The 26992-nt window shown below is 35.9% G+C and overlaps 1 protein-coding gene across 2 annotated transcripts in view; it reads left to right on the top strand.

The window, feature by feature from the left end:
* WDR44 (WD repeat domain 44) overlaps window positions 1-26992 on the top strand; it is a 76093-nt gene that overhangs the window by 5612 nt on the left and 43489 nt on the right. Inside the window, exon 2 of one of the 2 annotated variants that reach the window (XM_016202707.2) lies at window positions 23008-23041. In XM_016202707.2, the coding sequence (XP_016058193.1) occupies window positions 23008-23041 (34 nt within the window). Of the gene's footprint in view, window positions 1-22782; window positions 23042-26992 lie in introns of those variants that run through there. The other variant, XM_016202706.2, reaches the window with a different exon arrangement.

Genomic DNA, 26992 nt, shown 5'->3' with positions numbered 1-26992 from the left:
TGGGACATGAATAACTGAGATACGACAAATCACACCATTTAGTATTATTTTAGATATGTACCTACACAGTGAATTAAATAAACCTTTCTGTAAGAGATTAGTAGTTAATAGGCCAAAGAAATACTTCAAAATTTAAAGTAATAAAAACTGCAGGTACTTCATGATGTCCTTTGATATTTAACTTGAATTGATAATTAACTTACATTTCTGTTTTCTACCCAGTGCTAAGCTAATTTCTACCAACTTTCATGAGATCTCTTCCCCTCTATCTGTTGGATGTTATTCTGTTAACCAGCTAAACCTTTAATTGGGTGCTTTCCTTACTCTTCAGAGCAGAGCCCTGTTCATTCTCTTATTTCAAACTGAGCAGTCTTTGTGTTAGTCTGTTATCTCATGATTCAAAATTGAGGAAAAAGCACGTAAGACATAATATGGGCCTCATACCTGATGGCAACCCCAGTGTTTTTCCCCAGTCAGTATACAAATGTATCTTGGTTACTATAGCAACCTACCTATCAGTTATTCTTCTAGCTCTTTTGCCTTCTCTCAGATATTATGATTACCATATAATCAGGTTCTGCAAAAGCTCTTCAGATCTTAGCGTTTTATTACCAGCTACAGCTGTCAGGCAGTTTACAGTTTGGCATTCCATCAGGATCAGTTGGTTTTAGGTCCACAAAACCTTTTTGTCTCCAAACATTTTTAAACATACAGAATTTAACAAGGACACATTTAGGAAACAATTTCCTCGTACTAATTTTCTCAGTTCCATTGTTAGTCGTTGTCTTGAAGATTGAATGCATTGTATTACTGGCATTCAGTTGCTATCCTTTGTAATATCAACTAGAATAAATTGAAAGATCAAGAGTGACCATTTAAGAAACATATTTGCAGATGTGATTTAGACTCCAGATTATCACTGATTACCTGAAGTGACTTAAAAGCAGCTTGATTCATCAACAGCCACCAAATAATCTGGCTTCTAACAAAAATGATTTCTGTAGGTTGTAGAAAGAATGTTAGGCCTTTAGATTAATTCATTCAAACTTGGGAAAACTGTTTAGAAATTTAATATGAAAGGTTATATTTCTTTTGCAGCCTTTGAATAAACAGAAAAAGAAAAATAAAGACTGAATAGTTATATAGGTCTTTATTATAAGTCTGTTTACTTTACAATACATCCTTTTATCTCTTAAAGACTTCAGAATTCATATAATTAAAAGTTTTAAATTATAAATGTTAGTTGTCTTGCTAAAAATAAGACTATTGAAGAAATAGGACATATGAGTTTGTTTTTTTAAAATATATCTTTATTGATTTCAGAGAGAGGAAAGGAGAGGGAGAGACAGACAGAAACATCAATGATGAGAGAGTCATTGATCGAGCCCACAACCCGGGCATGTGCCCTCACCGGGAATCGAACCCCCGATCGCCTAGATCCTAGGTCTATGCTCAACCGCTGAGCCACACCCAGTCGGGCGAGTTTTTATATTAATGTCTGTGTTAGTGTTTGTTTTGGGTGCTCATGCTTGTTAATGTTGTATGTTGTAGTAATAAGTTGTAAATATGCACAATTAATCTCTTGGTCTAACTGAATTGGAGGGGGTTAATCTGTTAATGATTTAGTGGATTTCAGTATCCATTTTTATACATAACAATAAGTAATGTTTTTTTTTTAAATCAGAATTTTAGTCTTAAGACATTGTGTATGCTTTTCAAAAAGTGTTTATCTTTCTGAATTAGAAGATTATGTGGTAAGCTTGTAACTTCGTAAAGTGATTACATTAAATCTTCCTGGCTTGAATTTGTATTGAAATTGTGATTTGAATGGTTTCATTGTAAGACTAGTGTATCCTATTCAAAACTGTGGTTAAGTTCTGATAATGCCCCAAGGAGAACTTGATTTTAATTGCACAAATAGTCTTAAAAGCAGAAAAAGTTTTACATTTTCCACAAGGCCCTAATCCTTAAAATTTTAAAGAGGAAGAGAAGGGGGAAGGATAAATGTTTTAAGAAAAGAAAGGCCAAGGGTGAAGCAGAAAATTTTTAGAAACTTCTAATAGAAAACTTTAACAGTGTTTTCCAGTAGGCAGCCTGTAACAGTGCAAGCCATACCTGTGTAAGACCTACTTGACCAACACTAATAGTAATAGACTATTTCAGTACCAACTCATTGAACTGTGGACATTCTTATGAACCACAGGTAAGCTTTCTAGAGAGCCATAAATAGAATATAGAGCTTTATTCAAACTCACTTTCTCAGAAGCAGACATCCTGGTTATTGAGTAGGCAAAGAGAAGAGGTGGGAGTGTTCTATTTTTTTATTTTATTGTTGAAAGTATTATAGATACCCTCCATTTTCTCCCCTTTACACCCCTTCCCCCATCTCCCACCCCTCCGAAGTTCTTCCCCTGTCTATTGTCTGTGTCCATGGACTGTGCATATATGCTTATAAGTTCTTTGGTCAATCTCTTCCTGCTCTCCTTCCCACCTTCCCTCTGAGATCTGTCCGTCTGTTTCATGCTTCCATGTCTGTGGTCCCGTCTGAAGGGGAGTGTTCTTTTTGTCATTGCTCTTGAATTGGAAAGACTAGCCATGAATGACTTAATATCCATAGTCCTCTTTTAAACTTATTCCCGAAAATTTTTATTTAAATTAAAAGACTGAGGGAATCATCTTTCTGGTTATTAGCAGTAGTATCAACAATTTGTATGTGTTTTTAAAAGCTCTATTTTAAAATATGTTTATCTACCATGTCAAATTGATATGGCAGGTGGCTTGAACATTTTCCCCAGCCCTATCTCCACCCCATTCACTTCCAACTTTCTCTTTCCTAGCTTATCCAATGTTATTAGTACAGAGATTTTCTAGCATAAGTTATTGTCCCTTACAACTGAGAAGTGACAGTCATGAATGAAATATAATGGGTGGGTCTTTGGGAAAGAGTAAGGGAAATATCCATTAAATTGGATATAGTGGATGCGTTAGTAAGTGGGATTGGTTAGTGTAACAGGTGGGGCAGATTAGTGGATGATAGATGAGCAGAATGAATAGATAGCTTGATAGAACTAGTACCTTTGTTGAGTGAAAGTAAGTAGGTTTGTCAGTATTTTGGAGTTGGTATTTTATCTTTATTGGACTGGCTTTAGAGATTAAGGCTAATGACTGCGATCAGTCTTTTTTCCTTTAAGTGAACTTTACTATCCCTCTTTTATCCTAGATCGTAGCTCTTGACTGTTGACTTTTAAACTTTGCCTTATTTCCCAGCATAGAGATGTCTGCAGTTGATGTGTAACAGTGACAAAAGATTTCAGTGGCAATAAAAAGGTTTAACTGGTGATAGGAATGGTGAGTAGGCAAGCATGCTCTATGGTGTTCACTACTCTTCACACTTTCTTCTACTTTGGAACTTCCTGGTTCTCTAAAATTGATCCCCACCCCCACACATACCAGTTCCTATAAGAATGAAGATGGAGGAAATGGGAAGGGGCTGAGGCAAGGACAGTGGTTTGGATTTATATTTATGGGACCTTTATAACTTGGGAACATCATGTACTCAGTAAATATTAAATGTTGACAGTGAAGCCTTGCATTAACCAATGTCACCCCAATAAATTTAATTTTTTTAAAAAACAAAACACAGTGAAGCCTTGGGAAGTATTGCCAGTTATGCTACAATCAATTCCTTGTTACCAACTTTTTCCCCAGGGATAAATGTGTTCACAATAAGAAATATTATAGTCCTACATGTTACATGTGAAAAATGATAACACCATACTGTCAACTAATGTTGGACTTTAGTTTTCAAAGTACTTTCCCTCATATTACCTCTTCTGATTATTCTGTAGGTCTCTGAGATAGAGGGACAATTTTTGTGAGATAGGTAGCACAGTTATTAGCCTAATTTTACAAATAAGTAAAGTTAGCTCAGGGTGGATAAGGGACAGCCAGCAAAAGTTAGAACTTCACTAATTAATGGTAATTAGATCATGGTTTTGAATGGAGATATAGAACATTAGCTTCTTTCCTACTTTCCTTCTGTAAACTGTAAACATTTGTGATGCTTTATTTTAAATGTGAATTATTAGAATGGTGAGGGTAACTCTTCTGCCACTTAGGAATATATAATTTACTGTTTAAAATAATAAAAGCAATATTTTTTATGCTATTCTTTCTAAGCTTTGACAGAATTGACTATGTTATGGTAGCTAGGTCAGAAAATGACCTTGCTACTGAAAGAGCTGGAATCCTAGACACTACTAACTGCATTTTAAAGGTATGTTCTTTGTTCCTAAGGGAAAACCCCTCAAGAGGTAAGCCACTGCTGATTTGGGCTTCTGTGCCTCATCAAAAAGTCTTGATCCCAGATTTTTTTTTCTGTAATTGTTTTATAGATTGTTGTCAGTCGTTTACTTAGGCAACAATGTTTGATTTTTCAGTTTTGGAGGGGAGTTTTTTGGGTTTTTTGGTATAACTCTGATTCATATTTTGGCTACAAGCCACTAATTGGAAACACAATGTTTCTTTTTTTTCTTCCCCAGTGGTATATTCTACCAGTCACAACGAATGCATGTGGTAGTTATTAATATTTTCCACCTAATCAAACCTCTGTTGGCTGTCAAATTAATAGGGAAAATACATTTTCACTAGCTAGGCAATTAGAAAAATCACGTTGTCAGTAATTACTATTTAACACATAAATAAGATTGAATAATCTTTTTTATAATAAATAATAAATTTGGCCTACAGAATAGGTTAGCATTCTAGGTATTTGAGATTTTTCTAAAATATTTATCAAATCTGCCCAGCCAGTGTGGCTCAGTTGGTTGAGTGTCATCCCATTCACCAGGAGATCACTGGTTCAATTCCCAGTCAGAGCACATGTCCGAGTTGCAGGATCGATTCCGCAATAAGGGGTGTGCAGGAGGCAGCCAATTGATATTTCTCTCTCATCAGTGTTTCTATCTCTCTCTCTCTCCCTCTCCCTTCTTCTCTCTGAAATCAATAAAAACATATTTTAAAAACATTTATCAAATTTTTAATACATGTTTTATTAAAGAATGCAGAAGTAGAAATTCACATACATAAAGCATATAAATAGGATTTATAAAGTAAAGTGCTTAATATTAAATCTTACCAAAATATGTTCAATTTTCTATTATTCGTGATGTTGAGGGAAAACATGAATAATTAAAAGCACCCAGTTATACCAAAACCTGAATTCAGTGATTAGTTTAAAACTACCTTTCTCATCAAACAGTAAAAAATTAATTAAAAAAACAAAATAAATTATATAGCTTGATTTTTCTTTCTCTGCCCATCTTTCATGCTCAGCAATAAACTCAGAATGAGAAAAGTAATGAATCTCAAAGTCTGAATAATCAATTCACTGATAATAGAATTGATTTATTTAAATGTTTTAAGAAGGAGGGTTGTGACAGGTTCTTTAGAGCTCTAATTTTTATATACAGTAAGCTATATAAAGTTATTGGCATTTACTTTTTAATATTAGTACACTATTGGATGTTTTAGATAACTTACAAAATCATTTTAGCACATTAATTTTTGTAATATTGGCTTGTAGCCCAACATCTTGTTTGTTTACTTTAAATAGTAAGTTACACCCTGGCTGGTTTTGCTCAGTGGTTAGAGCATCAACCCGAGGTCTGAAGGGTCGAGGCTTCGATTCCCAGTCAAGGGCATGTACCTCGGTTGCAGGATTGATCCCGGCCCCAGTCAGGGCACCAATCGATGTGTCTCTCTCACATTGACCTCTCTCTCTCTCTCTCCCCCTCCCTCCTCCCTCCCCCTCTCCCTTTCTCCCCCTCTCTCTCTCTCTCTCTCTCTCTCCCCCACCCCCACCCCTCCCTCCCACTCTCTCTGGAAATCAATGGAAAAAATATCCTCGGATGAGAATTTAAAAAAGTAAGTTACAATGTGATTTAGCATGACTGCATTAGTATTGACTTCTAAAGACAGTCAGTCATAAATTTAGTTATCTGTTTCTGTTGCAATTTTATTAGAAATTACTTTAAGTCATTAATAGGTGTGACTCTTATCTACCCCTTGTTGACAGATTGGGACATTGTGATTCAGGTATCATACCTTGGGTTTATCGTTTTTATTGGTTTGAGAAAGAGGGGAATGGGGGGAGAGGTAGTGAGAGGGAGGGAAGGAGGGAGGGAGGGAGGAAGGGAGAGAGAGAGAGAGAGAAAGAGAGGGAGGGAGGAAAGGAAAGGAAAGGGAAAGGGAAAGGGAAGGAAAGGAGGAAAGAAAGAGAAAGAGAAAAAAGAAAAGAAAAGGAGAAAAGAAAAGAAAGGTTAGTTGGCTGCCTCATGCATGTACCCTGACTGGGGATCAAACCCACAACCTGGGTGTGTGCCCTAACCAGGAATCAAACCAGTGACCTCTCTGATGCATGGAATGATACTGAACCAACTGAGCCACACTGGCCAGGGCTGGAGTTACTTTGTTTTTCTAATGGTTGTAAATGTACAGAGTAGAATGTTTTTAGTTTAGAATTCTCAAGTAGGCCCAGGGAAGCTGATATATTTTTCTGTTATTTTTTTCAATAAATAAATTATCAAGCTGTTTTTGTTTGTTTGTTTTTTTCAGGAATATGGCATAAAACTACATGAATTACATAAATCAGTTTTTAAAAATCTGGTTGTCATTTAGTTAGTTATATTTTAATTAATTTAAAAAATTTTTTTTAGAGAGAGGAAGGAAGGGAGAGAGAGAGATGGAAACATCAATTGGCTGCCTCCTACATGCCCCCTACTGGGGATGGAGCCCGCAAACCCCCCCCCCAGGCATGTGCCCTGACAGGGAATCGAACCAGTGACCTCTTGGTTCATGGGTCGACTTGGAGCCACTGGCCATACCGGCTGGGCTCAGGATATCATTTTAGACAAGAGATGCTTAAAGGTCTCCTTTAAGTTTGTAATTACTTTATATATGACTAGATTTATATTTCATTATAAAATTTCCTTTGATTTCATTAAGGATCATTTTAAAATATTGCCACAAAACCTACTTACAAAAAACATAGAGCCATTGTGCCAAGTTTCCTCACCATCTATTTCGATTAATATAATTTATAAATAGTTAATAGGTATTTTAGGTATATTCTACTTCTCAGCTTTCATAGTATTTAAAACTTAAAATCATCTTTCAAAGGATGATAAAAGTAATAATTCACATCTTGAGTTAATTCCCTATTAAGATAATTGTCATAGCTATATTCTTGGCTTTTTGTTACTCTTGTTAATAGACCAATATTGCCATATATCTAGGGAAATTTGAGTGATTCCTTCTTTTTTAAATTTTTTAACGTGTGTGGGGGTTTTTTTGTTTTGTTTTTTGTAGGGAGAGAGAGAAACATCGATTTGTTGTTCCACCTATCTATGCATTCTTTGCTTGATTCCTGTATGTGCCCTGACTGGGAATCAAACCCACAACCACTCCAACCAACTGAGCTAACTGGCCAAGTCACAATTCCTGTTTTTTGACTGCCAAGTTAAAACATGAGATTTTAGGTTGTACTAGGAAAATAAGACTCACTTATGATTGCCTAGCACTTATTTTTTTCTTGTTCTTCCTAGACTTTTCAGGCTTATCTGAGATTGCCACTTTTGGTGGTACTCAAATAGGACCCTATGAGAATGGGTGTGGTGGTACTGTCTCAAGTGATTTGAGTTTAAAAGGCCAGCAGATGATCTTTGAGTACTGTTATTAGATTGAAGGTGCTGCTTGACTCCCCACCTTCTATGGGGAGAGCTTCTTTGCTTAGCATATAATCTAGAAAATTTGCGATTATAACTAACAAAATCAGTATATGCATTTCAGTTCCAATGAATAATACTGCATACCAAATTTTTAAAACTATGAACTTAGAGCAAGATTTAAAAAATAAAACAGTATATTCTCCAAATTTGAACTGTTTTTAATTTTTGTTCTATCTGGGGTTTGGTTTTGGTTTTGTTGTTTACCTGCCTGGCCTAAATGAGGGGGGAAATCTTCATGCCAGTATTTTCTGAGCTCCAGAACCCTTCTGATTCCTAATTTAGACTTAGCACTTCTGTGTTGGTCTTAGTTTGCCATCAGATCTTCCTATTTCAGCTTGCTGGGCTTTAGAAAGCAAAACCCTTTAATTACCTGCTTACTTTAATTACTGGCTAAGGAAGGCCTTATCTGCTCTATCCTGTTCACCTCAAGGTCCTTAGAATCTCAGCACCTTCTTTGTATAGGCAAGCTGTTCTTTACTGTGCTTGATTCAGTTCCTTGAGGTGCTGCTTAAGCTCATGTTACTTTTATGTTTTCCTGAGGGCAAAGGCAAAAAGAAGAGGGGGTTAGAAACAAAATCAGGCCATAGGGTAATTCTCTGTGAAGCCCTTTGTAGTCACCTTCCTATAAGAAAAGTGTTTCCTTAGCCACCAGATTGATTCTAGCTGACTCACTCTATATTCCCTCCTTCCATATTTCCTCCTTTTTACTTCTTTTGGAGTCTGTCAGGAATTTTGCAACCTGAAAAGAAGCTTCTTCAGAGTCAACCACCTTTTTCCCTCAGAGCAAAAAAAAAAAAAAAGTGAGTCTTCTTACTAACAGAAAAAGAAAGAAGACCTTGTTAGTTCATTTTTCTGTGTGTTGTCCAATTGTTTTGGTATATTCTTTTCATCTAGTATAATGAGAAGTCAGGAGATGGGAATGTTAAGTGTGAGATCACTCATATTTTATTTGTGTACTTTAGGAGGTAGATCTTTGAGTTCCTAGTTGTTGACTATGAAACAGGTGTCAAATGTTAGGTTTAGTCTGCACACTCCTTCCTCCCTGTTCTCTGAAGGCTTACAAGAGTGTGTTTGTTTTTCAGATAAACCTCAGGTAAGAGGTAAAGAAACACCAAGCCCCAAGGCAGAGGATCTGTCTATACTTTAAAGGGTGAGAAACTAGAGATAGGATCTGGCTCTTTAAAACCACAGAAATTCAGTGTTCTTTATAAAAATAGACTTAAGCACTTGCACCATAGTTTTTAGTCCTGATTGCCCTAAAGCTATTGCGCCTGAGTGATGGAAGATTTGAGTTTAAAGTTGGAAAAGGTGATCTAACCCTGACCAGTTTGCCTCAGTGGTTAGAGCGTCCGCAGGTGGACTGAAGGGTCCCAGTTTGGATTCCAGCCAAGGGCATGTAACTTGGTTGCAGGCTCTATCCCTGGACCCTGGGGCATGTGCAGGAGGCAATCAGTATCTCTCCCACATCACTGTCTTGCTTGCCCTATCCTTTCCAATGTCTCTGAAAAGCAATGGAAAAAATGTCCTCGGGTGGGGATTTAAAAAAGAAGAAAAGGTGATGTAATGATTGCCTGGAGAGAAAACACTGAAGCTCTGAAAAACCAAGTTAAACTCTTATTGCCATGTCAATACCTGATTTCAAATAATGGGTTTTATAATAAGCCAGGCAAGACAATGCAATTAGCTTCTATTTGGGGAATCTAATCTATATGGGTTCTTAGTACACTCTCTTATTGATTGATGTTCAAATCTAGGAGCTATTAGCGCTTCTGGTTGTGGGAGGATGTTGAGATTATGTATTGAAAGAATTGAGAAGCAAATTCTATTTCATATTGCAGAAGGCTTATCAGTGTTTGATTGATAAAGAAATAATGTACCTGAAATGTTTCTAATATTCTCTTTATAAATGAAGAGTGTCCTAAAATGACTTTGTATGTATAGGAACTGAAGCCCCTTTTTTAAAATATATCTTTATTGATTTCAGACAGAGGAAAGGAGAGGGAGAGAGAGAAATAGAAGCATCAATGATGAGAGAGTCTTTGATTAGCTGCCGCCTGCATGGCCCCAACTGGGGATCAAGCCCGCAACCCGGGCATGTGCCCTGACCAGGAATCAAACCCTGATCGTCTGGATCTTAGGTCGATGCTCAACCACTGAGCCACGCCCGGCTAGGCCTAAATCCCTTTTTAATGACATAGTTTTAATTGATAGTTATCTAGAAAGTTGGCTGTTGATGTTATTTTACCTATATAGGTTAACTTCACTTTGAACATGTTAACTGAGGACAGTTTTTAAATGATATAAATATCTTTATAAATAGTGATTATAAGTCAGTTTATGTACCTAGAGATTTTGTCAGTTTGTTATAGTGGCCATCTTGGTGTTTCTGTTTTTTGGTGCGGGACAAACTAAGCTAAAATAACGAAGCTGTTAATACACCTTTCTACTCTTCACTGAGTGTTTTTGATAGCTATTAACACACCATTCTATTCTTCACGAGTGTTTTATACATAATAGTATATATATAGCATTTGCATTCGAGCATATGTACTTAATGCACTGTCTGGAAGAACTTTGATTAAATTCACACATATACAATTTTTTTCCAGTCAGTGAATGTTATTGAATAGTTAGATGAATATTTATACCATGACATTGGCCGTACAATTCCTCTCACTTTGTCCCTTTATCACGCACTAATAGACCATAGGATGAATTGTCCGCCTAATTAACTTGGGGGTTGGATAGAGTTGCCAGATAAAATACAGGACTCCCAGTTCAATTCCAATTTCAGGTAAACATACCAAAAATGTATTTGTTGTTTATGTGAAATTGGAATTTAACTGGCCAGCCTATATTTATAGCTGCTACATCTAAGTAGGGGAGAAGCAGGTGACTAGTGGATATGAGCACAATTGTGAGACTTCGATACAACTAGAGTGCAGTGACAAGGGTAGTTTTTACTAAGACAAAAATACCATGAGTGCAATGTTGATTTTATAATCCAACACTTTTTTCTTTGGAAGTACATCAGTGAAAACAAAGTTCACAAATAGCAAAACTTAACAATGTATTATTTAGGGATATATTACATTTTTAAAATGAAAATGTAAGGGAACAATAAATTAAATCTGGGCTAGTGGTTCCCTTTAAGAGAAAAGCAGCAGATGGAACAGAGCACACAGTAGCTACACTGCTCTTGATGCTGTTCTCATTCTCAGGTGACAGGATGAGTCACAGTTAATTTTATTTATGTTTTAGAACTACACTTGTACTCTTTTGTGCATATCAAATATGGAATAACAGTTTAAAAGTTAAATTAAAACAGTGACTTCAATAAGAAAATTAGCCCTGGCCAGCATGATTCAGTGGTTAGAGCGTCGGTCTGCGCACCGAAAGGTTGCAGGTTTGATTCCCAGTCAAGGGCACATACCTGGTTTGCAGGTTCAGTCCCCAGCCCCAGTCAGGGTGCATGTGGGAGGCAACCAGTCAATGTATCTCTCTCACATTGATGTTTCTCTCTCTCTCTCTCTCTCTCTCTCTCTCTCTCTCTCTCCCCCTCTCCCCTTCCCCCCTCCCTTCCACTCCCTCTAAAAAAAAAATCAATGGAAAAAATGTCCTTGGGTGAGGATTTACCCAAGGAGGAGGGGAGAGAGAGAGAGGGAGAGGAAGGAAGGGAAGGGGGGGAGGGGAGGGGAGGGGAGGGGAGGGGAGAGGAGGGGAGGGGAGGGGAGAAAATTAGCCAATATACAAAGTTTTACTGTCTGTACTTCCCAAAATTCAAAAAGTTAAGGCATTCCTTTCTTCCTTTTCTTCTCCAGATAAGCCTCTTTAGTTTTTTTTATTGTCTTCTCAGGTTCTAGAACATTCACAAAATTGATTTCTTTCTTTAAGATATGTTCTCTTTTTTGGTACACAGTATTAAGTGTGCTCTTATCAGTGAGCATTAGAGTAGAATTGACCACTCCTCTTGCCCTGGACAGACATAACAGTTCTGTCAATCCAGCCTAAGATCACACTAGTTCTTTGGGCAGCCATTTCACAGGTTTTTACTCTGAGCAATCAACAAAAACACCAAAATGGTTCACATGATTTGCTATAAAGTCGTTATCTCCCCAATCATGCATTTTACACTTACCCTACTTCATTGCATCCTGTTAAGATTTAGCCTATTGTTCTAATCTTATGAAATATTTTTGGATCTTGTCACCCATTATACTCCCTATCCTTATCAAAACTTTGTGTCCCCTATCCCAACTTTTGTGTCATCTGCAAATTTGATAGCTGTTCCATCGGTGTCCTCATTCAAGATCTTAGTGACAACATCAAATAGGATAGAGCACAAGAGAAATTATTTGATATTTCCTTATGGTTTTTCTTTAAGCCATTAATTGGCACATCTTGGACAATGTTCTTATACCAGTTAAAAACCCACATAGGTGTATTCTAGCCTACATGTCTTTGTTGTCTAAAAGGATATCATGTGAGAATTATAAATTTTAGTACTTAAATCTAGATTTTTTGCATGTGTACAATACAGAGTGAGGCAAAAGTAGGTTTTACAGTTGTGAGTACAGAAAACACAGTTTATTCTTATATTATTGCTTATTAATTATTGTATTATTTTCCATATGAACAACTGTAAACCTACTTTTGCTCCACCTTGTATATTCTAGGACAATAACCCTATCAAGAAAGGAAATTAGGCCCTGGCCAGTTTGGCTTAGTGGTTAGAGCATAGGCCCAGGGACCAAAGGGTCTTGGGTTCAATTTCTAGTCAAGGGCACATACCTCCATTGCAGGTTCCCCACCCTCATGTACCAGGGGCAGCCAGTCAATGTGCCTCTCTCACATCTATGTCTGTCTGTCTGTCTCTCTCTCTCCCTCCCTCCCTTCCACTCTCTCTAGAAATCGATGGAGAAAAGGTCCTCAGGTGAGGATATTTAAAAAAGGAAATTAGGTTAATCATGCATGATTGGCATTCTGTGAATGCTTACTGACTCTATTTTTAAACTTTATTTTTATTGTTGACACTATTGCAGATGTCCCCATTTCCCCAACCCTTTGCCCACTCCTACCCAGCCCTCAGCCCCCTTACCTCTGGCCATCACCACAGTGTTGTCTTTGACTATGGGTTATGCATATATATGTTCTTTGGTTCCCACTACTAGGGCCCTTAAACTAACAGTGTACTCAAGAATTTTGCTTGGGCCCTGGCTGGTGTGGCCCAGTTGGTTGAGCGTCATCTCATGCATCAAAAGGTCACGGTTTGATTCCCAGTCAGGACACAAGCCCAGGTTTCAGGTTCGATCTCCAGTCAGGTGCATACAAGAGACAGCTGATCAATATTTCTCTCTCATATCCATGTTTCCCTCTTTCTCACTCTCCCTTCCTCTCTCTAAAAACTCAAAAACTTTTTTTAAAAAGAATTTTGCTTAGAATTGACATCAAGCAAATCTGTTTATGCTTCATAGCATCTACCTGTGCTCCAGTGTTGCTTATTAGAGTGTCTTGCTTACCCTTTTCCATTCTCCCTGAGTCTTCAAAGGTTTTACACAGGGATTGAGCTCTCTGTAGATTCTCAGAGGATGCTGGGATATAATTTGTCTGGCACAGGAGAACTGAACTCATTTAGATTAGTGAGGTACTTTTATCTCCTTGAGTGCTTTGGGATTCAGTTTCCTCATTCTTATACTTTGGTTTTCCCTGTCTGGTTTGACTGTCAGTAATCTTAACTGGAAGAAAAAGAAGTGAAGCAGCCTTTTACATTATACTATTTATTCACATATAAGCAGACCTACACTTTATTTTTCTTGTTCTGAGTATAACTTAAAGAAAAGCTTTTCTCTAGTAACTTTTTAAAAATCCTAACACATTATGAGACCAGTCTTCCTGATACTGTTCTGATAGGTTTTTGCAGTTTTCCTTGGACATGTGTCCATTCCATCCCTCTAATCTCTTCTTTGTATTTTCATTTAAAATGTTTATGACATGTCACCATGGAGATGTAGTCAACAAAATTCATACCATGAGAAATTCTACAGGATGAGCAACCTAGCGTGTTTGTTTGTTTGTTTGTTTGTTTAAGACTATTTTTAGAGCAGTTTTAGGTTCACAGAAAAATTGAAAGGAAGGTACAGAGATTTCCCATATACCCCGTGTCCCCACATATGCATAGCCTCCTCCATTATCAACATCCCTCACCAGAGTGGTACATTTGTTACACTTGATGAACCTACACTGACATATCAGAGTCACCCGAAATCCATAGTTTACTTTAGGATTCGTTCTTGGTGTTGTACATTCTATGGGTTCAGAAAAATATATAATAACATATATCCATCATAATAGTATCATACAGAATAGTTTCACTACCCTAAAAATCTTCTTCAGGATAAACAACCTAGTTTCTCAATACATGAACTGTAAGAAATAAAAGATCAAGGGGAACCTACGGACTGAAAGGGACATATTAACTGGTATGGACCTGACTGGATATTGATTGAAATGAACCAACTATAAAAAAAATTGAAATAATCTGGGAAATGTTGACTGTGTGTAATAAGGAATTGTTAAATTTGATAATAGTACCGTGGTTATGTCTTAAAGAGAAACCTTTTTAAGACACATACTGAAATTTTGGGGGTAAAAATCAAATAATTTCAGAGATTTGCTTCAAAATAATCTGTCAGGGGAGTGAAGGTAGGGCTATTGATATTAACCATTATTGAACATGGTCAGTATGTTGTACATGTCGGTTCATAATATTATTCTCCTAATTTTGTATATGTTTTAAATAGTCATAATTAAAAGTTGGAAAAACTGCCCCAAATATTTTTTCTGGTCATATACATTGTTATGGGCAGATTCAAAACTAAAATTCCAGTCTCTTGATTCTAGCTCATGTTCTTTTACCTTGTAGCTAAATTTACAGCCCTTCTACTTCCAGATGGATCTCAAATTGCCCTTTCAGTCTCTGTTACCACCCCCCTCCCAAGCCTTCCCTGGGAGATTTGTGGTGGTACTTCTAGATAATCAAGGCTTTAATAATTGGCCAGTTTCACTTGACTGGCTACCTACTCATGTGAAACCGAGAAGGGATATTATTAGGGTAAATTGATAGGCTGCATGGGTGGTTAGAATCAGTAAAGAGACTTGGGTCCTAGTCCTAACTTAGCCTTTGATTTTAACATAAGCTCTAGGAGGTCAGGGATCATATCTGCTTTGTTCACTACTTTGCACCCAGTGCCTACCTGGCACTGTGCTGGTACATGGTAAGCAGTAGATAAATGTTAAATAAATAGATTAATTTAACCTTTCTTGGCCTCATTTTCTTTTTCTTTTTTAAAATATGTTTTTATTTTTTAGAGAGAGGGAGAGAGAGATACAAAAATTGATGAGAAACATCGATCGGCTGCTTCCTGCACCCCCCCCTACTGGGGATCAAGCCTGTAGCCAGAGCATGTGCCCTGACCAGGAATCGGACCAGTGACCTCTGGTTCATGGGTCAATGCTCAACCACTGAGCCACACCTGCAGGGCTTGGCCTCATTTTCTTCACATGTGAAATGATACAGTTTGTCTAAATGATTCTTAAATTTCCTTCAAACACTAAAAAAATTATTCTTCCCTGCTGACTGACTTTTTTTCACAAGTGACTCCACTTTGAGCCTGTTGTCTCTCTCCATTTTTAAATATGTCTTTATTGATTTCAGAGAGAGGAAGGGAGAGGGAGAGAGAAAGAGAAATATCAATGATGAGAGTCAGTGATCAGCTGCTTCCTGCACTGAACCACGCCAGTTGGACCTGGCAGATTTTTTTAAAAATCCTTTTAGGAATTACTGAATATCTTTAACACTAGGTAACATCAATAGGTAGCATGCTCACTTCTAACACCTGTCACAGAAAACCCACAGTTGTTATGTTGTATCCAAATCTCTTAAAAATAGCCTACTGCTTTGCAGTTTCTGTTGGATTGATTTTGTTTCCATAAAGTAAATAAATACTGTTTTCAATATTACCTTATTAGAGTGTCAGTTAATAAAAGATTTGACATTTTGCTTCCTATGGAAACTTGGTGGGCAACTTTTGGGTAAGTTGCAGTTCTTGTCATCAGATCCAAATCCCAGTGACTAAGCACCTGCCTTTGGGAGTAATGCCCTTATTATTCTGATGAAACTTTGCCTCAGGTATCTGAAGGTCATCACTTGATCGGGTCAGAGTTTATAGAAGAAAAATAATTCGTATACCATCCTGCAAAATCACCAAAGCAACATTTGAAACCATGTAAAAATTTTAAAATAATGAATATTGTGCAGATATTAAAATACTTTGTTATTGAACACAAATACCCTAGCCACAAAAGGAAAACTCCTATAATTTAAAATGCTAAATAGCTAGGGACTGGAGAAAGCATCTCTCACACATTATTTTGTATTCAAACATGAGCTTTGTTAGTATAAACTCAACATAGTGTGTGCAAGTAATTTTCTTATAGAAAACAGGATATAATGAAATATTCTATCTGTATTGATAGTTGCTAAAGTACAAATCTGAAAATTGCTTTATATTAAAAACGTGTGGAAGCCACACTAAAAATAATTTTAGTATTTGATCTATAAGGCATGTGGGTTTTTTTTTAAAAAAAAAAAATACTTGTTTAAAGCAAACTTTATAAATGTTTTATTTATTTATTTAAGAGAGAGCGAGAAAGATTGATCTGTTGTTCCATTTATTTATGCATTCATTTGTTGATTCTTGTATGTGCCTTGACTGAGAACTGAACCCAAAACCTTGTCATATCGGGACAATGCTCTAACCAGCTGAGCTACCTGGCCAGGGCTTACGGCAGAATTTATTTTGAAACTGTTTCAGAAATTGCTTGTTTTTCATATTTAAATTTAATAGTACCATTGATAGACATTGTCTTCAGTTTCTGAAACTATACTGGAAAATCAAAGATTTACTGTGTTTTTAATTAGTATTAATATGTAGAAAAATCTTTATATACTGTTAGGTAATCAAGGAAGGTAAGCCTTTTTTTTAAATCCTCACTCGAGGACAGGCTTTTATTGACTTTAGAGAGAGAGGAAGGGGGGGAGAGAGGGAGGGAGGGAGGGAGGGAGGGAGGGAGGGAGGGAGGGAGGGAGGGAGGGAGGATCATTGATGTGAGAGCAAAACATCAATTGGTTGCCTCCTGTATACATCCGAGTGGGGATCAAACCAGCAACCTGGGTATGTGCCCTGACCGGGAATAGAACCCTCCACCTTTTGGTGTATGGGACGTTACTCCAACCAACTGAGCCACACCTGCCAGGGCAGAAGCTTAGCCTTTTAAAGTTAAAAATATGTTAAACTTAGTAAGAAGCACATTTATTGTTTAAATTAAACTTTTTGTTTATCTGATATTTAAGTGTGTCAAAAATGTTTGTTCTTAAAATACTCTATATGATAAAAACTTTTTAAATGGAAAAATGAACTTCTGAAGTTCTCATTTTGGTTTATTAGGTTTTATTTAAAGCAGGGGTGGGGAACCTTTTTTCTGCCAAGGGTAAATTTGAATATTTATAACAACATTCGCAGGCCATACAAAATTATCAACTTAAAAATTAGCTATGAAAAAAGGTCCTAGATTTATTGAATTTTGAGTCCTGCCTGTGGTTGCCTTGGCAGGGCCAGACCAAATTATTTTGCAGGCCGTATATGGCCCTTAGGCCAGACATTCCCCACCTCTAAAGTAAGGAATTCCACCAATAGTTAAAAGATTTTTCACTTGTGTGAGGTGTACTAAGTTATTTTAAGTAGGCATTTGGACTTTTTCATGGAAAAAATTACTTACCTTAACCTGTAAAATGAAGAATTTGATTTGTTCAATTTAGTATCTATAGAAGATTTAGAAAGAATAGTTTTCTAGTTAACTAGATATATCAAAGCATTACTGGACGTGTGTGTGTGTGTGTGTGTTGGATTATATCCATATTTTTAGGGGAAATCAGAGGGTATAAAATTTAAATCATTAATTATGGTGTAAATTACATCCTCACTCCCAAACTAATGAAGGGTCTTCAAATTAAATTTTCTAAAATTACAGGAACTCTAAAAAGCCTTGGCGACAGTTCTTGCTGCTAGTTGGTTGGGAAAGCCAAGAATAGAACTTAATTTTCTTGACCTCTCGTCTCTTATTTCTTCTGTCCCCAAACTTGAACATGAATGTAGCCATGCACCACTTACCAACAGGGATATGTTCTGAGAAATGCATTGCCAGGCAATTTCATCATTGTGGGAATATCACAGAGTATACTTACACAAACCTAGATGGTATAGCCTACGACACACCTAGGCTATATGGTATAGCCTATTGCTCCTAGGCTACTGCAAGCCTATACAGCATGTCATTGTACAAAACATGAGATTAAATCAAACATAAGATAAAATGATGTAATCAATAGATGCAGTAAACACAAGATGTAAGAGGCTGATGCTAGCATAAGGCATACTGTTTTGCAGCAATTTTTTTTAATAAGTAAAAAGAGTACACTCTAAAATGATAAAATTATCGTAAATAACATAAACCAGTGACATAGTCATTTATTATCATTATCAAGGATTATGTACTGTACATAATTGTATGTGCTATGCTTTTATGTGACTGGCAGCACAGTAGGTTTGTTTACACCAGCATCACCACAAACATGAGTAATGCACTGTGCTAAGTACGACCCTACGATAGAAAATTTTCAACTCCGTTATAATCTTATGGGACCATCGTCTTATATTTGGATCTTCATTGGTGGAAGCATCATTATGCAATGCATGACTAGTTATTTTCTTTAGGCAGATAATCACTCTGGAATAATATAATGTTATTATCTCTACTTTGAAGTTAGAGACTGAGTTACAGAGAGGAGTTGAGTGGTTGTCTAGGGATACCGAAGATGAGTGACAGCTCACTTACTTGACAGCTAATTCTTTGGTAATAACGATTCTCTAATACAACTGGAAATAAGAAGTAATCACTTAAAATATCCTCTGAAAAATCAAGAAAAGTGCCATAAAGTCCACAGTAAAACCATGTATAAAATTTTTCATGGGGAAACCCTTACTCAGAATCTCTGAATTCTTTACTATGCAATTCCACTTTTGTGTTTTTGTTTTTTAACAGGAAAGACATTTATTTTAAAATAGATTTTTATTGAATTTATTGGAGTTACATTGGTTAATTAAATGGGTTTCAAGTGTACAAGTCTATAATACATCATCTGTATATTGTGTGTTCACCACCCATAATCTGGTCTTTTTTGCAATTCCATTTTTGGTGGGGTGTTCACCTTTTTAAAAAACATTTTTTTTATTGTTGAGAGTATGACAGATATCCCCCATTTTGCCATTTTTAAAAACCTAGTTTCCCAGCTCAATGCAGACCAGAAGCAAAAATTAGAAGGGGGGGGGGAGCAAAGCTTAAAAGTGGGCACATGGCAGCTGTAAGAAGTAACCACAAATAGAGGAAGAAGATGCAAAACTTCAAAACACAGACATTGCAAGCAGAGTAGCCTAGGGTCCTGTAGTGTGAAGGCAAATAAGTCCCCTGCACCTTAGGGTCCCTGGAGGTCATTAGAGAATTAAAATACAGTGTAGTTTTTGAGAGTGATAATTACTCTGAGTCAGTAAGAAAGGGAAAATTGTATATCCTTTGTTTAAGAAAGTATTTTCAAGGAAAAGATTACTGAACAGCAAGGCTAAGCCTATAATGTACTTATTTACAAGTTGCTTTTGAAATTTAAAATTCAAAAATGATTAAAATACTTTTCAGAAGTTTGGCACTCAAAGAGTGGTTTCATCTTTGGAAATTTTTATTTATGGAACATTTTTATTATTCTGTTCCCTAGCAGTGCCAAATCAATTAGGCATTAGTTGTAGTTGTTAAAGGCAGATCAGGGTTTAGTCTTTGACTTAATTAGTTTAGTCCAACCCAAGAAGCAGCACTAATTGCCTTTACTTTGGTGCTCATTCATAGCAGCACTTAGAATATTTTCATAACCATCATCTTTTAAGACCTTACCCAGAAAGGAGGTAATATTGCAAAGTACTTGAGAGAGTGGGCCCTAGAGTCAGACTGCCTGAGGTCAAATTCTGGCCCTGCTATTTACTAGCAGTACAATTTAAATTATCAGATCTGACCCATGCCTCAGTTTTTCGTTGTGTAAAATAGTGAAGGTAATATATCTCATAGGAAAGTTGTGAGGACTGAAGCTAATGCAAGTCAAGTCTTAGCACAGGTTTTGAAACCTGCTTAATAATTATGACTATTGCTTTATACAAGGGCCCTATTAGGAATGCTTCCTGTGGGGATACTAAATAACGATTTACTGTTTCTTACTGTGAAATGAATTGTTCTTTTCTCATCTTTGCACTTGATACAAATCATTTTAGCCAACTTTGCATATTATAAACATGCATTTAGTTTTTACTAGATGCTAATGTTCTATATATGGATAAAAAATATGTCACAAAAGAAATCTAGTCTTACAGACTACCATGTTAGAGATAATTTGGATTCATTTAGACTGGAGGAAGCTGTAGTAGTCTGAAATGTTTTACCTACCTACTTAACCATTCTGTAACATTTATAATATATTTCGAACATGACTGTCTTTTGTAATTAGTTTTTTGTTTAATGACATCACCAAATGCAAGCAGGATCCCATGTTAATCATCAGCTCAATGTAATCTGGCTTTTTTCATTTTCCCTGTTGTTAAGTGGGCTGAAGCTTGACAGGCTTTCGGGTTTGTTTTCTGTGTTCCAGAAATTGATCTCAGGCTCCCCACTACTGACAGACTGCCAAAGTGCCTTGGAGAATCTTAGTGAAGTTCATCATTTGAGTTTCAATGGAGCAATTCAAAGCTGCTGAAGAAACTACCACCCATTATGTGTGCCCCATCTACTCTCTCACTTAATCCTTGTAGTCCTGTGAAGTAGCTGGTTTTACTCCCTTTTACAGAGGAGGAAACTGAGGCTTGGAGAAATTAATTTGGTGAAGATCTCACATAGGGTAAATGGTAGAAACAATATTCAAGCAAAGTTCATCTGCTTGAAAACCCATGCTCTTTTCACTATGTCCCCTTGTCTCTCAAAATGAAGTAAAAAAATTACTCTTTGTAGTTTGTATACAGCCATATGTAAAGCTCCACCAGAATCAATCTGGAATATTTCTGTGTGTGTCAACAATTCCTCCATAACTTAGATCCTGTGAATCAACAGCCAGAAAGTGCTCTTTATGGAACCAGTTACATACAAAAGATAAATGTGGCTCTCTATTCTGTTTTTTGTTTTGTTTTGTTTTGTTTTGTTTGTTTGTTTGGACAGACATCTAAAAATCTGGTCAGATTTTTCAAAATGAGAGACACGGGGAAGGCAGAATTTTTTTTCTTCCCTTCTCTACCTCATACGGAGCTTAAGTTTTTTTAAATCTTACTTCCTCTTACCTCTACACCTCTATGGCAGGTGATGTTTTTCCCTGATTGGCATTTAGAATATGTGCCACATGGAAACTTGAGCCCCCTTCAAGGTTTTTGTTTTTCTTATTTTTGTTGTTGTTTTCATTGCACTTGTATTATTGTAGATATCCTTTGTGTGGAATTTTTTTTCTTTTTTTAAAATCTGAGTACTTGGTCCTAATCATCTGGATAAACAGATTTTGTTACATAGCAGTATAGGTTTGCCAGAGAAGCCAAATAATTGGGGGTATAAAAATTATCATTTCTGGAAATTGTCCTTTGTTAATATGAAATTATATTGTCCAGGCATTGCAATTAAATGGGCAGGCTACCTTTTAAAACATTTTATACAACTACCTTTTTAAAACAAGCCTTAAGTGCCCCCTAAACTAGAGTTGTGTCTTACTCGCCTTCATATCTCTAGACTCTGGTACATAGTAGGTATTCCATAAATGTTTGTTGAATAAAGGGGTTGATTTTCTGTTAAATGGCAAAAGTAAATTTTTATCACACTTGTGTTTTGATTAAAGGTCAAGGATTCCTCTACCAGATATGGATTACTTGGTTTGGCATGTGAAGAACATGGTAGTAGGACTCGATGGTTTTCTTGGTTCTGCCCCTAAATGTATGACTTTGGGGCAAGTCACTTAATTGCTCAACACCTCAGTTTTTATCTGTAAACAGAGCTGTGTGATTACATGATCTTGAAGGTGCCATTAAACACAAAGTTGTATCATCTGTGATCATTGCATTTTATTTAAAAAATAAGAATGGCATAGTAATATTAATCATTTAAAAGTTTCTTACTGCATAACTCTAAAATATACTAGGCAGCTATAAGGGTATGTCTCCTTTATGCTTTGTAGAAGATATCATACTGTTTCTATTTGAAGAAAAATGTGGTGGGTGGGTGTTAAAATAATTGGTGAAAAGTTACTTTTAAAAAGTACTATATCTGGAATAGTCTGTGTTTAAGAATAGAGTTTTGCTCCAGTAGAAAAATGAGCTGTGAACAAAACTGGGTTACTCTCTTCAAAAGCACTGTAAAGGCCTAATGCAAATAAAACTCTTCATCCATATTATGAACCAAGTTAAGACAACAATGAGATATATTTTTGTCTATCAAATTTGTAAAATTTTAAAAATAATACTCATTTTTGGCAGGGATATTAAGAAACATGCAGTCAAAAAAGTATGAGTGTAAATTGGTACAGCTGTTCTGGAAGGCAGTTTGAAAGTTTCTCAAAATGCTGAACTTTTGGCCTGCAGTCCCACTTCTAGAGAAATTTATTTTAAAGAAGTTTATCATGGAAGAGTACAAAATTTTTTTTTTTACAATAATGCTTATTATTGTCATATACAGGGTGGAGCAGCAGTAGGTTTACAGTTATGAGTACTCAAAACACAGGGTTTATTCTTGTATTAGCATTTATTAATTATTATATTACTTTCCATATGAACAACTATAAACCTACTATTGCCCCACCCTGTATATATCTAGGAAAACAAAAAATACTCAGATGTCTGTGTGGTAAGATTATGAGTCACTTTAATTTTCTCCTCTATTTTTTTATGTTTTCTACATTTTCTATATGCTCAGAGGCTTTTTTCAATCACAAAGTAGATACATGGTTTTTAAAATGTGGACTTGTCTTTAATAAGTGTATAGAAGTATTTTTCTTCTCACCTGCACTATTCAATGCCACCTTGCTTTTATTTCTGAACAGGTCTTCAGAAAAAGTTGGAATTTCAACATTAGAGGTAAGTTGTGCTTTCTGAAAGTTATGTTTCTATAAATAATGTACACTTTCCATTCATTTTTCTCTTTTATGTAATTTTCATTTCCTTTTGCTTTCTGTTACTTATTTTTTGTTAAGTAATATTGTCTTTGTATCTCACTAGTTGTGATTAGATAGTGAAATACCTAATTATATATTGTGCTATAAGGAAAGGACTATAAATATTTTTAGATTTTCACTAATTTTTATTTGATTTATAATTTTTAGAATAAAAGCGCACTATAAAATACTTGTATTTGTGTGTGTGTGTATGTGTGTGTGTGTGTGTGTGTGTGTTTTACTTGCATGACAAAAATGTGGAGTAACCAAAACACATATACTTTTTAATGGGCACCTGTACTGGTATGATCACCATATATAAAGATCAATCCCAGCCTTATATCCAAGCAAAGGAGTTTGGTATAAAGACATTATGTCACTGAAACCCATTTTAAATACAGGAATATCACCAAATAGATATTCTTTGATATTTTATATCAAATAGGGTATATACTGTATGTGTATGTTTGTGTGTTTTGTATATCTGTACATATGTATCTATAACCTCAAACATGCTTTATTTTTTCCACTTCCAGTATCCCTACCTTTTATACAGATTAGATATTGATCTCTTTGATAAATTGTGGTATATTTATATGGAATATTTTACAGCAGTGGATATGAATGAATTAGTTATATACAATTACATGAATGAATTTCAGCACCATAATGTTGAGTTGGGGGGGAAAAACAACTCACAAAAAATACATGCAGTAAGATTCCATTTATATTGAGTTCAAAAGCATGCAAAATTAAAGAATATATTGTTTCAAGTTACAAGCATAGTCAAACTATAAAGAATAGCAGGGGAATGATAAAGTTTAGGATGTCAGTCATCTTTAAGAGGGAAAATGTAATGGAAAAGGATGTACAAGAGACTTGAAAGCTAACGGTAACAATGTTCTTTTTCTTAAATTCAGTGCTTAAGAAAGGTTATATCATAATTCTTTATTCCTTATATTTTATAAAAATTCTTTTATATTCTAATAAAAACAATTTTTAAAGTAGTATACAGACATGGTTAAAATTTGCTCAGTGCAAAAGTAGATGATTGAAAATGTAACTCCCCTCCCATCCCTCATCTTTCCAATCCCCGTATCCAGAGACCATTGCCATTTATTAGGCTTGTAGGTTTTTAAAGCCACTTAGCTCTAAGATATTTTTAGGTGATAACAAATAGGTTTTGGGAATTTACTTTATCTCAGTAATTATAGGTTTTCCTTAGCTTGAATAAAATTATATAGACAATGCACATATTTAGTAAGTAAATATGAAGTTGGGCATTGCTCTTTTTACTTTTCATTTTGAAATAATTATAGAGTCATAGGAAGCTGCAAAGACAGTACAGAGAAATTATGTGTATCCTTCACCCATTTCCCCAGTGGTTATATTTTATTTATAGTTCAGTATCAAAGCCAGGAATTTAACATTGGTACAATGTGAGTGTATAGTTCTATGTCAGTTTATTACATGTGTATAAATTGTGTAACCACCACCATACTTAAGATGCAGGTCTGTTTCATCACCACAAAAATCTTCCCTTATGCTACCCCTTTATAAAGTCACACCTGCCACCTCCCTCACCCCATCATCCATTACCCTAGGCAACCACTAATCTGTTTTCCATCTCTATAATTTTATCATTTGAGAATGACCTATAAATGGAATCATATAGTGTGTGACCTTTTGAGATTGGCTGAAAGGATTGAGATCCATCCAAGTTGTTGCATGTATCAATGGTTTGTTCCTTTTCACTGTAAAGTAGTATTCTGTGGCGTGGATGTATTCAGACTATTAAGTACATATTATATGTATAAACAGCATATTGATTGATATCTTAAGCAAACCAAGGAAAAATTTGTTAGTCCCAATATTTGATGATTTTATAATCTCACAGAAGAACATGTGTACAAAGGGATGACATACGAGGCAATGATGTTTGTAAAATAGAATAGACCTTAAGTGCTACAAGGAGTTTGGAGGAGGAAGGGAGAGAGAGTGACCGTGAGGGCACTGTTACCTGGAGTAGCAGGGAAAAGTTTTAGGAAGGAGGTAGAACTTGTGCTGGGCTTTGAAAATTGGGAAACATTTGCATAGATAAAGAAAAATTGGACAAGTATTGTATGTTAGGCAATAGTATGAACTAGTTGATATACAAAGACAGAATTTGCTGGGAACATTGAAAGACTGGTGGGACCCATGTAAACATTTCAGTTATAGAATGCTGGAAAAGAAAATTGGCACCAGACTTAATGAGCCTTGAATGTCAGCTTAAAACTCTGGGCTTTAAAATTTTGAAGAAAGACATTTAAAACATTGATTTTTATATGTCTTACAGTTATGCTATCCAAGGTTTTTTGCTTGAGGAATTAACAAAAGATAAGTGGTAGAAGGGTGGAAGAATGTTTGAAAGAAAGAGACTAAGTGCAGGGAGAGAGTTGTTAAGAGGCAGTCAGAATGTCAAGATACAAGACTGATAAAGGAACAGTGTTGATAGGAATGGATGGAAGACTATGGCAACTATTTAATAGTTGTTTCCTGTTGTGTTTTTTCTCTTCTTTGAGTGTAGATCACTTTTGTACAAATGATTTGTGAAACTGAGTTATTAATCTTTTTTGAATATGCTTGTTAAAATTTAAAAGCTCAAATCTTATACATCAGTGCTGTAAGGAGGGTACAAGCAGCTCTCTGGTATCCAACACAAATGGAGGTAGTGTGAATTGCTAGCAATTGAATGATCTACCACACTTTTTTAAAGGAAGCGTGTTCCTGAGGTTGTGAGAAGCTGGGATTTAGAAGGTACTGTGCTTTAGTAATGGGACAGCCCACATCCAGAAAGGGCAGCGCAAATCCAGAAATGAAAGCTGTCTCAAATCTAGCTAAGTTGGTGTTAGTTGTCTGCAGGCACGTGCTTGGCTCTCATTGCTTTATCCCCAAAGCCTGATTGAGGTGCTAGGGGAAGGACCTGGACCTTAGACAGCACTGGGAGAGAATACATATGACATATATAGGTAGATATATAGATATAAACAGTATATGTAGATATATATATGTATCTATACATATCTATATAGATATATCTATATTAAATATAGATTGCCCGGCCGGGCGTGGCTCAGCGGTTGAGCGTCGACCTAGGATCCAGGCGACCAGGGTTCGATTCCCAGTCAGGGCACATGCCCGGGTTGCGGGCTGCAGCCGATCAATGACTCTCTCATCATTGATGTTTCCAGCTCTCTCTCTCCCTCTCCTTTCCTCTCTCTGAAATCAATAAAGATATATATTAAAAATAATAAATAAATAAATAAATAAATATATATATATATATATATAGATATACTAAATAAGGTTTTGCTAAGAAATCTTTCAATTTAACTTCTGTAGAGATCAGGCCCTCTGGTAGGTGCTATATCACTCCTTTTAACTTATGACTTAATAGCAGTTTAACTTACAGGAGTTGATAGCTTTCAAAAGTTCAAAGTCCAAGAGAGTTTTGTTAAAGCCAAATAAAATAGAAGTCTAATCACTGCTTGAAAGTTTTGGTCAGTGTAAGAATATTAATCTGTGATCTTTATAATTAACTCAAACAAATTAAAATGAGGTACAAGAGTTTTTGTGTAATTTTGCTTGGATTAATTTAGGGAAAGTATCCACGGAATTAGGTTGTACAATGCTTCTGATTTTCCTACTAATGAACAGTTATTGGAGGATAATTGGATACTTATACTTGATTTGTAGAACAGTTGAAGGTGTTTCTCTAATATGCATTAACTGTTCTTTTTTTGTTCTTTTTTCCTAGTTTTATTGAGATATAACTGACATACATCACTGTATAAATTTAAGGAGTATAGCATGATGGTGTGATTTACATATA

This window comes from Miniopterus natalensis, chromosome X, assembly GCF_054644295.1.
Source record: "Miniopterus natalensis isolate mMinNat1 chromosome X, mMinNat1.hap1, whole genome shotgun sequence".
Classification (NCBI taxonomy): Eukaryota; Metazoa; Chordata; class Mammalia; order Chiroptera; family Miniopteridae; genus Miniopterus; species Miniopterus natalensis.
This window is presented reverse-complemented; position numbering and strand designations above follow the sequence as displayed.